We start from the raw sequence: 14,551 nt of genomic DNA on the forward strand, positions 1-14,551 counted from the left end.
TATCTTTGCTTCCTTGTTTTCTTCCTTTCCCTAAGGGGTTTCTTACTTACATTTCCCCTTAAGAGATTAGCTGAAGAAATGTAATTTTGGTTACAGAAGGAAGTGCAAGCTTACTTTTTCACTTGGTGTAAATTGTGAACTTTTCCAGCATCAATTAAATTTGAGACAAAATGTTAGGATGCAATACACCACAATGCTGCACTTATGTCTGTGCCAGTTAGTGCCAGAGTCACCATTTTCTGCAACATTATTTCTCACCAGGAAGAAAATAAACTCTATACCATGTGAATTTTAGATGTGGTACAACTGTGGGTGTGTTAATGCTTTTACTGGAATACTCTGACACCCTGATTTTTCCCCAGAAGCTTGTGTATTTCCCCCTTCTTCATCCTCCATTTGACAAGAATAAAGCTATGCGAAGTACAACTACTTAATTTAGATTTCTTTTGCCCCTTGTCACATACATTAACCTGTTTCTTCCTAGCTTTCTACCGAAGGAAAAATTAGTCGTGACTTTCAAATAATGGTGAAGATGCTGTTGTGAGGGGTTCCTCTGGCATGGTGATCTTTGAGAAATCTGTCAAAATAATTGTGAAACAGCTCTCCATGTGCTGGTTATTCTTGTGTCTGTCTCTACACAGACAATCCCCCACTAAGGAAGAGAATAGGTTGTACTTTTATGTGCTGCCTAAGTGTGTTGGGAGGAAAAACCCCAATAACTCCAAGCAGGGACAAAGATATGTATACGTCCTTTGAATACATGGAGAAAGTTTTATTTCAGATTTGCTGCTCTCTAATTCTTTCTGCCTCTCTAATTCTTTTAGTCCACTCTGAAAACAGGTGACTTGAAGGTTTATTTTCAAGGTTTGGAATATACCTTCCTGAAGTTTTACTTTGTATTTTCACATTAATGAAATTTTAAATGCAGATTTTCTGACATGAGAGAGAAAACAAGCAATATATGCTTGTTTTTCCTGGAATAATAATTTCTTCTTTATTGGAATGGGTGTCTTAAATTATCTATATTCTTCTACAATAATTTAAAAGATTCTTGTGGTTTTTACAGGCTTTTTTGTTTTGTTGATCTGCTTTGAAATTTAAATCTGTAATTTCTTTTACCTCTTATAGGTGCTGGATAGTTTGTTAGCTCAGTATGGAACTGTGGAGAACTGTGAGCAAGGTACTGTTTCTACTCTCAATTTGCTTTTAAATTTGTAGTGGGAAGTGAGTGCACACTGAACTTACCCTCCTTCTGCTGCCTTTTCCTTTCTAGTGAACACTGACACGGAGACTGCAGTTGTAAATGTAACATATGGCAATAAGGACCAGGCTAGACAGTAAGTATCTTATTTAGTTGTTCCTGTCACCTAACTTGCATTTTGGAGTTCATGTTGTTGTGACTTTATATGTGACTTTGCTTCTGATCACATCACCATTTTAACAATAAGTTAAGCATTGACTTTTAAGAAAGTCTGGTGTAATTCACCTTAATTAACAATTTTTAGAATCAGCTTTTCTTTGATTTTGATAAAAAGTAAATTAATTTCAAAAAAAGGAAAAAATGCAGAAACTTGTTTTATTGGGCAGAGCAGAAAGTTAATTTGCCAGTTGGAGAGGATAGGAGTTACTGTTTAAGGATTTTTCAAGCCATGTTTTGGTAATGCCCTCTCGGAGTGTTCATTGTTTTGTTTCTGCTTCTTAACAAACAATCATAGCAAAAATAGCAGGGGAAAAAATGTAGCTGCTAACCAGAATACAGGACATATTTATTAGAAAATTTAATGCTGTTTCCAAACACACAAAAGGTGTAGTATGCATACCTAAAATAATTTATTTGGTATTTTTGAAATTTAGGCTGCCTACTTTATGCTTGCCTATATCTTCAGTAAGTGAGAACTTTTAATCTAGATATTAAAAATTTTAAAATGTTTTTCTTCATCATTGTTTGTGCATACTTTTCCTTTTAAAATCTGCATTATGTACCACGCTAAAGGTTTAATTTTGCTTCTCTACCACAAAAAAAGGACTTGTGTGGTTCTTGAGTTTTAACCTGGTGATATAAACTTACCTCCTCTCATAGCAGGTCAAACAAAACCAAACTCATGGAATAGCCTACTACAATCTATTTTAACTTTGAAATTTCTGCCACCTTGTGGCAAACTAAAACCAGCAGTTAAGAGGCAGAGTGTGCTTATGGTATGCATTAATTCAAAATTACAAATGAAATAATATTTGTACATATAATTAAGTAATTATCTGTGCGTAACTTGAATGCAACACATGTATTTAATCTTTCAAAGCATTAGGTTACTTGTAAATGTATTATAAACAAATGTGATGGGAAGCTTGTGTCAGTGGTATCTCCTGTGTACGCTGGAGCCAAAGGAAACGTCGTTTTCCTTGAATTCACTGTTTAACTTTTCTCAGAACCTGAACTGTTCTAACAAGTTCTTCAGGTTCTTCTGTTGCTTTTGATTCTGCTGCATAGCAATTAAGAAAGGCTGTATTTCTAGTTCTGAAGAAACTCATGGTGCAGTGTTACAGATTAATACTACATGTGCCAGTTTCTCCTTTGAAAATATAAGGAAGTACTAAAAATACCATAGAAAGAAGTATAATATATTTTTTTGAGCTGTCATCTGTGAATGTGGGTTCCTGGACTTGTGCACTCCCTTCTGAAGACAAAAACAACTGTTTCTTCCCCAACTTTAAGTACTAAATTTTAAGGTCAATCCCAAGGATAAGCAAAGGTTGTGAAGAAGTGTCTAAGATAATTTTTTCTTTTTCATAAGAAACCATGTGACACTAAGTGAAAACCTCTTGAGTTTGAAGCAGGCAAATTGGCATGCAGCATGGGTGTTGTAGGTGAGCTGAAGCAATACAGGTTGAATGATGGCAGTTTGGCTCCTTGGAACTGGTAGGGAAAGGGAAAAGTGGAGGAGCATTGATTTGCATTTGTGAATGGCTTCACATGACACAGGTTTTCTAAGCAGATGAGTCCATATTATGTACAAAATGTTAGCTCAGATTGTCAGAGTTTGAGATGTGACCTTGTAATTGTTTAGAAACCCCTAGGAGAAGTGCCTAGATCAAGGTAATTTTAGGGAAAAAAACTGAGAAGGATTGCAGTGAAGGCTCACTACATTGAACCCTGCATGTGTGGGGGTCTTCCATAGTGACTGCAGTGCTGTTTCAGTGAAATGGCTTTCCCAGACCTGACCTAGCTCTGCTGCTTGGAACTGGCTGTGGGGGATGGCAGTGGAGAGGGAGCAGAGTGCAAGTGCTGTTAGCTGATAAAGGCAGTGCTGGTCATCCTATGAAGGACGTGCAGTAACAAGAACTGACTTCATCAAAAGCTGCTTGGGGCTGCAAAGAGTCAGCAGCTGGTTACAAGTTCTGTAGTCTGGAATTCAGCTCTTTAGGGTAAATGGGGCTTTGGCATGGCTTTTGGATCAAACACCATGGCATGAAGATTTCAGTGCTGCAACATACAGTGGATCCCTAGGTCTAACTGCACCTCTGCTGTACTTTTTGCAATGCACACGCTAACCTCACAGTAGTGCTGGCTGACAGAACGTGCAAAGTTGGCTCCTTCCCTGCTGGATACCTGTATGGCATTGCCATGACTGTTGGAGTGTGTACTGGCAGTGCTGGTGAGGGTGCTGTAACAAAATCTGGAGATGCTTTTGATAAGCAGTTCTAAGCAAGTGTGGTATGCATTGCTTGGAGGGCAGTACTTTTGAATAAAACTTGTGGTTCCACTCAGCTGGGAAACTAAGCTGCCTTCTGTCTTGCAAATCTAAGTAGTTGTGGCAGAGTTTTTTTTCCTCTAGGCTGGTACTACAGTTGTGGCATGTTCAATTCAGGTCTGCATCCAAAATTAACTTGGAAAATGAAAACATTGAAGATTGCTGCAGCCTTTTTGGAAAAGAAATCTTAGAGCACACAGCACCCAAAATCTGAGATGTGCACAGTTGCTGACTTGTAGTTGGGACAGAGGTCCTTGTCTTTGACCTGTTGTGGTGGTGCCTCTTTCCTAGCTGGGAGGCACAGCCTGTAGTGTCAGAAAAAGCAGAAGCATGCTGCTTCTGTGACCCCAGAGCAAGGGAGCCAGCATGGCAGATCAGGTACTTTTTGGCAGCCCAGGAGCATTGTGGAGGGATGTGCAGAGCGATGTGTGGACCTTGGAAAGCCACCCTTTGCTCTCTAGCACTGTGAGTAGCAAAGAGAAGACTGGCGCTACCAGCCAGAAGGTCTGACACCACATCCCTCCTCTCCTTTCTTCTCCTGCAAGCACTTGGAAGGAGGAGAGATTTGCTCCAGCTCTCAAACTGCCCCTGCTGCTGTCCTTCCCAGAAACTGGAGAGGGCTTTACAAAGTGTGCGCACTGCTGAGGCATAGGCAATGATTGAAAGTTGTAGTGGGTTGTGGAATATTTGGAAGAGAGGAGAGAGTGAGGGACGGAGCCTGGAGTCAGTGGTTCACCCTGAACAACCCAACCAGCCGCATGCAGGGACTGAGGCAGCCTGGGACATGCTTGCCAGAAGACAACCCCCCCTTCTCCCGATATCACCCCAGACTGCAACCAGCAGGACATGCTGACTGTGTCCTTGTGACATGCTGCCACCTAAATTATGGCTGCTGTCTTCAAAAGTTATACTACCTTCCCTTTTCCTCCCCCTCCCTCCTCCAGTGTGTAGGAGTCCGGTACATGCTACAAGATTTACCTCTACCCAGGATTTTGAAAGTCCACTAGTGATCACCTCCTAATCAGAATACTTGCAAAAAAAGTTTTATTTACCTTTCAATGAAGCACACATCTGTATGTGTGTGCACAACATATATCTTTGAGAGTTCACATATCTAATACTTTTACATGCCATTATAGGTCAGGGCTAATGTTGCCCTAGGATTGATAATACTGAAATATAAGTGGTGTAATATAAGCTTGGGTTTTGTTTTGGCTTTGTTTTCAGAAGTACTGGTGAAACCCGTATTTTTATTTAATGTAAAAAAAAATATGCTAAAGAAAATATGCCATGTATATCTTCTTATATGCGATTGTATCTGTTCAGGGATGAAAAAAGAAAAGTGGTGTATGTAAAAGCTGCATGTGGGAGTGAAATATGTTCTCCTTCTATTGCTTAGTGTCATCATGCTCTAAGAGGAAGAATGATTTCCAGCACAAGACTTGATGCTTTTACTCTAATAATTTATCTAGGGTGTTTAACTTCTACTAGCATCAAAAGGGAGAAGGCTGGGCAAGCATCCTCTTGTAGGGAGCTCATGAGAGGACAGTGGTGAGATGTCATTTTGATGGGAAAACTCAGGTGACTAATTTACTGAATGCTTGTTGAAAAGTTTCATTTTTGTGTAGGAACTCTTGGTTCTGAGCAGGTGTCACACAAACATAAGCCAGGCTGCTATCCATCTTATCAGTGCATAGGCAGTAGTTGCAGCAGTCTCTTAATGAATTCATTTTATTAAAAAATTCACGGCTATGCTAAGAGATTTCTGCGTACCAGCTCTCGTTGGTATGTGAAATGGAAACATTTTCCTTTTCTACTAAAGATAAATTTTAAAGGAAGACTTCAGGGAGGAGGGCACCTCTTAATGGGGCAGGTAACTGAATTTTTCTCCATCTTCGTCCTCATGGAGTGACTCTTTAGGCTTTTAGCCTCTGTGTAAAAGATGCTTTGTGGGTTGTTTCAGCAGTGCCCCCTGACAGAGGTAGTCTGCATGCCCTTTATTAACTTGTGCTCGTGGAAGGAGATCCCCCAGCACTTGGGAAGGCAGAGGTCTTTGTGGGAGGACAGAGGTGGTGTTGCTGTGTTCTGGTGTTCTCAAGGTGGTCAGTCAGTGAGAGTATGTGCTCTATAGAAGGAGCTCAATGTAGCCTGTGTGTGGTGGACTGTAGCAATGACAATAGCTTTGCCTGAAGTAGATGCCCCTAGTGCTGTGAAGAGCTGGTCACCTGCTTTTAGCTGAGGCTCAGACTTCCCCTGAGAGCAAGGCTGGCTCTCCTGATAGCAAGTACTGTCCTAGATGCTGTTCTACAAGAATTTTGCATCCATCTAGAAGACAGTTCTTAACCACTTGTGTCTTCCTGGGTTTTCTTCCATATCTGTCTCTCCAGCCCCCAAAGCAGTGCCTAGATGCCTCTAAAATTGAGCTTATTATGGTGCTGAAGGGCTGCTAAATCATCACATTGCCTAATTCTAGCCCTATGTTTTGTGCCACAAAATTGATGAAAATTAGTCCAGAACAGCTGAAGAAAAGTGTATGACAGTACTTTAAAAGCCTAGTGAAAACTGTCAAATACTGGAATGTGAAGGCCAGAATCAGCAGCCAAAGGGACTTTTCAAAAGCTGGGTTTTTTTCTCTAAGAAATGCACTAGAACAGTGTATGTGCTACATCCACTGCAAATCAGTTATCTTGGCATTCCACTGTGTGTACCCAAATCAGTGTGAATATGGAACCACGTACCCAGGAAATATCAGTTCCACAAAAGGCTTGAGAGATCAGTATTTAATTATGGATTCTTCTGACTTCCCATAATTTGAACAAGTCAGGCTGTAAAATATGGAGAACTCAGTGACTCACAGGGTGAATTAGTGTGTTGTTTTTCCATGTCATCATACGGCTTTGGTGGCCAGAGATAGTTCACTGCTGACATAATTAATTTTCCACAATGGCAAATGAACTTTTCTCAGTTTGCTTTGAATTTAAGGTACTTATAGACATGTGGAGCCATTCAGCAATTTATAAATTTTTATTAAGAAGAGAAAAGGCCAACCTTCTTTCTAGGAAAAGTATGGTGCACATATATGTGTATCTGTATATGCGTGTGTATATACATACTTGTTGCTGTAAAGTGTTTTTTGTGAAACCATGATAGGTATGAAGCCTGGTTGCAAACAATAAGCCAAGGCTTTCCTTTCCCAACCACTTCTAAGGAAGAGTGAGAAGCCTGTTGCACTGATTTACTGTCAGGTTTTGTGTTAATGCTGGGATTCTGGTCAAAGAGGTTTCAAAGCCAGAGGAGGCTGACGCATTTTGGGAAAGAAGCAATGTCTGAACTTGTCAAATAGATGCATGGAGGGAAATGAGCTGGGATGGACGTTAATCTGGAGCTTATCAGCACATTTGCAAAATTGTTGGTGTTCATCTCTCCAACATCTTGATGTTTGATTCCAAAAGAAACAGGGCTTGCACAACTGGATGGTCTGGCAGTGCTGTTTCCCGTCCTGGTAGAAATTCAGCTTTCTGGTTGACTTCAGTGAAACTCAACCTCGAAACAGAAGTCATTGATATTTGCAACCAACAAGACATTAGCATGTTCAGTGTGTACAGAAAAGGAAAGGTCTCAGACCCCTTTTCCAAGTAGGAAGTCCAGAGAGAGAGGGAGACTTCAGTGAAATGCCTTTCAGACATTGGAAATCAATGCAGAAATTAAAAATTGAGATAAATCCATAGAAACACAAGTCTCACTAGTCTTCTCACTGCTCTTCCTGTTTTGTAAGCATGTTTTATTGTGTAATAAAATGCTCTTCAAAGTCCATGGAGTAAAAGATTAAAAAGGTCTGCTCTGAAATAACCTCACCAAATTTTAATCCAGCTCGTTTGCTACTTGCTCTAAAGGATTCCTCTATTATGGGAGTAATTACACTCCTGGCAATTCCCAAAGGACCTGTGTCTCATTTGGTTAACGGAAGTATTTAATGAACAGTGATCAGTTATTCAATATTTTGCTTTCTTTGTTCATTGGCATTGCCTTGGGCCTTATTTATTATCAGCCCTTATTAAACATTGTTCCAAAGACACAAATTACTTGTTTTCTCATAAGCTCTTTACTGTCAGACTGGAGTATTTTGAGGATGCTGGCTCAACCCCTGGGAGATGAGGGACCTGTTATCCTTGGTATCCAAATACCACTTCTTAACTGGGTTTCAGCAGCTGCTTGTGACCTAGACTGTCAAATGGGACACCCAGGAGACAAATAGTATTTTTCACTTGCTGGCCTTGAAAATGTAGGCAATTGGCTGTCATCATCTTTTATCTCTGTAGCAGAGGCAGGCATAAAAGTGTTGCTGAGGCTAATGTTTGGTAAGCTGGCAGTGGTGTCCTGCAAATGGGCATGAATGGAGGGGCTGGGTTAAGTTTCTGAATTCAGAGGCCTTTCTCCAGAGCATACTGTTGTTGGAGCTTTGTAATGAAAATATTGATGAGATCTTTAATAAAAGATGGAGACTCCCTCCCTCCCACTATGTCCTTTAATTTAAATTTCGTTTTTAAAGAAAATGTCAGTAATCTTTGGTCCAATATTAAGTCTGGCATTTATAAACTACCCCATATCAATACATATTTCAGTGATCAGTATATTACTGATAATCTGAATAGGAATGCTTGTTGCAGCAAAACTTGAAATGCCTTTTTGGGGCAAATCTGTTTGTTTTATTCCACTGGTTTACCAATGAGTTGCATGTAGCTTAGTTATTCCTACTGTTTGCTATATATTTAGTCTTATTGACTCTACTCTGTGAGTGGAAGGAATTCTACCTTCTGTAAATCTATCATTTTTGAGTTGTGCTCCTCCTGTGAAGAGGAGACCCAAGAGCACCTGCAGACTTGTCCTGGGTTAGGAAGAGGGACTGAACAGAGGGAATGCTGAGTGACCAGGAGGTTTTCAGCAGGAGGGACCATGGTGAGAGAGGGTTGTGCACATTTGGGCAGTATCCCTCTGCGATGCTTTACTAAAAGAAGAGAAATTGAAACAATATTTTAAATGCCTTCTAACAACTTTGCTTTCATGGAGAGTCTAACATAGACATGGGACTTTAATTTCCTTGTTAACTTTTAAACCTACCAACAACATGACTAATTAGAAAGATGCAAGGTGCTGTTGCAGTCTAAGGGACATTTGAGATGCCGTTGACTGGCTTTGTGTGCTTCCTTTCCTGCTAAGGTGAAGGTGCTTTCTTCTTTCATAAAAATGGTTTTTTTCATTCCTGTCACAGCTATATCAGTTATTGCAAAAGCTGCAGCCAAATAGCTGTGCTGGCAAAAACCCTAATGAAGGTGCTGTGATAGCAGCTAAAAAGTTTTCCCTCTGGTGCAGCTTTAATTCTATTTGGGAAATTGATTTAAATTAAATCAGGCAAAAGAATGCTTTTGAGTGTATAAGCTCTGTCTCCTGTGAGGTTTTGCTGATAGGGTTGGACCAGCAAAACCTTTAAAGTGCATAGAAGCCCAGGACAAGCAAGAGCTAACTTGTAGTTCGTAATACAGTGGCTTTGTGTAATCAGAATCTTGGCTGAAGAATTTCAGATGTAAGTTTTCATCTTGGAATGTGTTTTTAGTTTCACCACACAAGTCAGAAAGGACAGAAGTCTACGTCTGTATAACCTGTCATTTCATAAGGCCCTGTGTGTGCTCGTGGGGCTTTTTTTAATCTCCTCTCTCCTCCCCTTTCCAAATAAACAGAGCAATAGAAAAACTGAACGGGTTTCAGCTTGAAAACTATTCCTTGAAAGTTGCATACATCCCTGACGAGATGGCAGCCCAGCAACCTCCACAACAACATCCCCAGGGAAGACGTGGATTTGGCCAGAGGGGTCCTCCCAGGCAAGGGTCACCCGGCGCAACCACTCGGCAGAAACCGCAGTCGGACGTTCCTCTGCGGATGCTGGTTCCCACACAGTTTGTAGGAGCCATTATCGGGAAAGAAGGAGCAACGATCAGAAACATTACCAAGCAGACACAGTCCAAGTAAGTTACTTTACAAAACTGATTAATAGCTTTAATGTTCTCTCATCATTGCTTGTGTAAAGAGGAGTTTGTAAAACTTCATTACTAATCTGCGTGGTCAGAGAGCAAATGAAGATAACAGAGCAGGAAATATTTTGCAATATTTGTTTAAGGACTGGATTCTGTCCTTGATACGTGTTCAAATACTAGCTGACTTTTTTATCCATCTTTAAAAGAGGAGTGCTAGCAGGATGGTACTCTGTTGGAGACCTTTGCTTACCGATGTACTAATATGGTTCTGGCAGAAAAAGTGAAACTGAAAGAGCTGTAATATTTTGTTCTGGGGGACATACAGTCAGTGTGGAGATGTACCCAAATGTCCCAAGTGTACTTCAAGTGTTTATTCTAGTTTTAGTTTGATTAGGGTATTTTCAAGATGTGGGGGAAAAAAGTCCTAAACAATGAACCTTTTTATCTCCCTTCGCTGCTTCCCCTTCTGTTTCTGGAAAATACATTTGTTGCTATCAAGTTGCAGACCACACCAAAACACAGATTAAGGAAATGCACGGGAGGCAAAAAGCAAGCTGCTAAATGACCTAAGAAGCTTAGAGCACTGGGGTCTAGAGACGCTGGAAGAGATTGTTTCCAGTGCGTGTTAAATCCTACCCACAAGGAAGAGCTCAGCACAGATGCAGAGGGGAGGTGGGGTTCTTATTCCAAGAATTTTTCCAGGATACCCCTAAAAGCAGAGAATTAAAATGCTGCCTTCAGCAGCCCGCTGTAGGAGCCCCCAGCTCTGCAGTTGCAGCAGGCAGCACCTGGGAATGAGCTGTGTGTGGGGGGAATGAGGGTGGGCAGGAGCCTCAGTTTTGAGAGTAGTTAATGAGGATAAGAGACTCCTCTCTAATTACACCCCAACCCCCAACAAACAGGCTTACCCCCCTCCCCAAACCCAGGATTATCATGATGCTCCCTCCAACCTCTCATTAGCACAATGTAACCCAGGAGACTATTTAGTCTGTTTAACAACACAGGTTTAAGAGATTTGTGGTGTCCTGACAAGACTTGGTTGTAATTTTTCTATGGGTAACCAAATTTTCAGGTGATATATAAAGCATCTAATTCTTGGACTATAAAAATCCTGGAAGATTGGCATAAAGAAAGCTTTTATATCTAGAAGAAGGGTGGGTAGAGCAGAAATAATTGCAGGTTGCTAACTTTACAGATATGTGACTTTGTGAATGATGTTTTCATTGGTTTGGGGATTAAAAAAAAGGAAATTTCATCTACTTTCATTTCCACCAAGGATTGCCAAGATGGGTTTCTTGGAAAATGCTGCACTGTGAAACAAAATGAGTTTTCAATACTTGAAAGAATTGAAAAAATAAAGGGGCTTCTTGAAAAGCAGCGTGGTTGTTTCAGGTAGAAAACAGCTGTTACATGTGGAAGAGGGGCAAAAACAAAAAAGCAGAGGCGGAAAGAATAGGTGAACTGCAGTTATTGGCAGGGAAAAGTCATATCCAAGGCACTGTCTTTATGCAGGACAGAACTAATTTTTGTTAAATTCTTAGAGCTACATAAACCTGTTGTAGAACAAGGCTAGTAGTTTCAGGGTGGTAGAGGGTAGGGTAAAGGTAATATCAGGACAAAATCAGGCTGGAAAAAGTATAAGAAACTAATTTTATGGATGGATGCAAAGTACTACCATGCTACTTGCTAGCAGAAGAGTGCTGGGAACCTCTGCTGCTGGGGTATTTAAAATAAGATGGGACAAAATCTGACTGTCCTGCAGCTGCACAGTGGAGCAGTGGGGCTGGAGATGGGGCACTGAGAAAGCTTGATGAGGTGTGTTCAGGGGTTTACCACATTGTCTAACAACTCCCCTGAACATCTTGGTGGGAGTTTACTGAGAAAAGGAAATCCCAGTGTCCACAAAGGTGGGGTTTTAACTGGTAAAATCAGTAAAGGAGAGGCTCTTCATAACACACAAATTTGTATTTAGGAAATACTTAAGTAGTCGTAAGCTTTTCAAAATTAAACTACTAATATATAGTCACTGTTAGCTCAAAATAATTTAGTTTTACCACAGTTGGAAATACATAAGGCTTACCATAGAGTATGTGGTTACAGTTAGTGTTTTTCTTTCTTTCAAGAATTGATATTCATCGTAAAGAGAATGCAGGTGCTGCTGAGAAACCAATTACCATCCACTCAACTCCTGAAGGCTGCTCAACAGCTTGTAAAATTATTATGGAGATCATGCAAAAGGAAGCTCAAGATACTAAATTGTGAGTAAAAAGCATTTCATTGTGGAAGCATTAAAAGTTTTGAATTCTCACTAGCTCCATTTAAAGGTGTAGTCTTTAAAGCTGTTAACAAGTGAATATTTGCTGTTATCCATATCTAAGTAGGTAAAGGAACTGAGATATTTTGCCTTCCAGGACAGTCTACTTGCTTAATTAGCCCCAGCATGCTTCTGTGATTTCAGTTGTTGTCTGGCTGTGATTTTTGAAGTGAACTGGAGCAAATAGGGAAGTTTCTTGAGCAACTAACAGCTTTTAGTTTGAGCAAGCATAACAAGTTGTGAGCCCTCACTAAAAGCTTTAAGATATATTTATTCCCTCCCAACAGCTGTGGTTACTTCATTTAGTTGAAGGTACATTGCAATTAAGCTATAGGTGACAGTGCTGGAAAGCCCACTGCACCTGGACTTATTCTGCACACAGTGAAAACATGTGAATGGGAGTTGTGGGTATTTCTATGAAAACTGAATTCATCCATAGCATGCATAAAAGCTTGTACTCTGGTCTCCAAAAGTCTCACTAGGTATAACTTCTATTACAGTACAGAAGAAATTCCCTTGAAGATACTGGCACACAACAACTTTGTTGGCCGACTTATTGGCAAAGAAGGAAGAAACCTGAAGAAAATTGAGCAGGACACAGATACTAAAATCACAATATCACCGTAAGTTTTTGGTGGCCTGATTTTCAGTGAGATGTCAAATGGCAGCAATGCTGCTGTGGGACGTTCAGGTACAGAGTTCTTAGAAAAATATTCTGTGTGCTGAAGGCTGAGATAACAACCCTTCAGAGGCCTTTCCATCATATGGATTAAACTGTTACTTAAGGTCAGTTAAATTTTATGTAAACAGCGAGTCTTCATTGTAAACTCAGTCAAGAGCAAGCCTAAAAATAACATAGGCTATGTGGAGCCTGTGTTAGACTATATTTTAAGTGTCAGTTGTTTTTAACATATTATACCATATGTAATGATGAGTGTATGAAACTATAAGTCTGGATCAGTGCTGAGCTATGTGTGAAAATGAGTGAAATTAGTGATATTTTAGTTTCCACTATATATTAAATTTTGGGACTAGAGGGAAAGAAATAGAGCAAATGAATACTGAAAAGGGTATCTTTAGTAGCAGTTCTGTCCCTCTTGACCACTAACAGCCAAATTACAATACCTTGGCTAGTCTGCTGCAAGGTAATAGCTTTTGGTCTGATTTTGTGAGGGTAACCGAGACCTGTTCAAATTTAGTTGAGATTAAACAGGAGTTTTCACCTTTACTGGAAATCTGTAAATCACTGATTAGATTAACATCTCTGTAGAAGCTTGGCAGTCAATAGTAGTTTTACCCTGGAGTAATATTTTCAGAGAACCTCCTGTTCTGAATAATGAATGCTCTGGCATGAACTTCCAAGCATTTGAAGGCATCCTGGATTTGGCTTTAGCCAGGGAGGGTGAGAATTAGGCTTACAGGCTGTAGGAAAGGCAAAAGGTTTGGAAGACACATGAAGATGTGTGCAGAGGTGTGAATACATGCAGGAGACAAAAAAAGTAGTGCAGGAAATAACTCAAATGAGGACAAGGAAGCTGTGAGTAACTGTGGCTCTTCAAAAGGAGGAAAACAAATTCGGATGAAAGCACCTGAGGCCTTCCTTTAAAGCTGTGTGAGCGTTTATGGAATTAGTCTGAGGAATAGAAACAAATAGAGAAAAAGCACCTAAATAAGTGTGTTTCAAGAATAGATTTTGTAACTCCAGCGTGCTCTCTTGAATTGTTTGCATAAACATTTTGTCTGCAAACAGTGCACAGACTATTAATGCTAAAAGGAGAAAAAATGTATACAGAGTACATGAAAAAATGGTCTTCATTCTATGAAATCCATGTCTTTATTGATGATGACACAAATAACACATTGTCTGTGAAAAGCTACAGAATATTTTTTGATTTAGTGAGTTAAAGGTTTATTTGCATTAAAATCTTGGCCTCAAGATTATATTTGTCATACTAGGCCCAAAATAACCCCCTTAAGTCGTCTGGTGTAATCAATACAAAAATGAGGGCATGTATGCTCATTGATTTTGCTATTTCAAATTAGTCTTTCTCATGATCTCTTCATTCAGGCTTTTTGGTAAGCTTGTCCATAAATTAAAAGTAAGGCAGCTGGTTTGGGAAAGCGTTTCCTCTCTTCTCTGGGATGTTTCCCAGCACTTTCCTTCCTGAGGCAGTACTTCAGTGCTCATGCCCTGGAGAGTCAAGGACTGCTTAGTGGATGTGCTCTGTGCCTGCCTCTGCTCGACTGAGCTGTGCAGGAAGGCATGGCCTCGCGTGCTGCTTCCCCTTTCCTTCCTGCCACAGGCTTCCTCACTCCTGCATCCTGCTCTGGACTCTGTCTTCACCCCTTTACCTTTTCCCAGAACGTGGCAGTGCCACGTCTTCCAAGTGTGTTTAATCCACGTTTTCACAGTAGGTTTGCATTTGTTGCCAAACAGAGCACGGGTTTCATGCTGCCAC

The 14,551-nt window shown here is 40.3% G+C and overlaps 1 protein-coding gene across 4 annotated transcripts in view; it reads left to right on the top strand.

Moving 5' to 3' along the window:
• Positions 1-14,551, top strand: part of IGF2BP3 (insulin like growth factor 2 mRNA binding protein 3) — a gene marked incomplete at its 5' end in the record, with an annotated part of 111,586 nt that overhangs the window by 67,625 nt on the left and 29,410 nt on the right. For 3 of the 4 annotated variants that reach the window (XM_084212776.1, XM_084212777.1, XM_084212778.1), the window contains 5 exons: positions 1,129-1,180; positions 1,274-1,337; positions 9,485-9,769; positions 11,902-12,036; positions 12,593-12,715. In XM_084212776.1, coding sequence (XP_084068902.1) covers positions 1,129-1,180; positions 1,274-1,337; positions 9,485-9,769; positions 11,902-12,036; positions 12,593-12,715 — 659 coding nt within the window. The remainder of the gene's footprint in view (positions 1-1,128; positions 1,181-1,273; positions 1,338-9,484; positions 9,770-11,901; positions 12,037-12,592; positions 12,716-14,551) is intronic. The other variant, XM_084212779.1, reaches the window with a different exon arrangement.

This window comes from Fringilla coelebs, assembly GCF_963513975.1.
Source record: "Fringilla coelebs genome assembly, chromosome: 1".
NCBI lineage: Eukaryota > Metazoa > Chordata > Aves > Passeriformes > Fringillidae > Fringilla > Fringilla coelebs.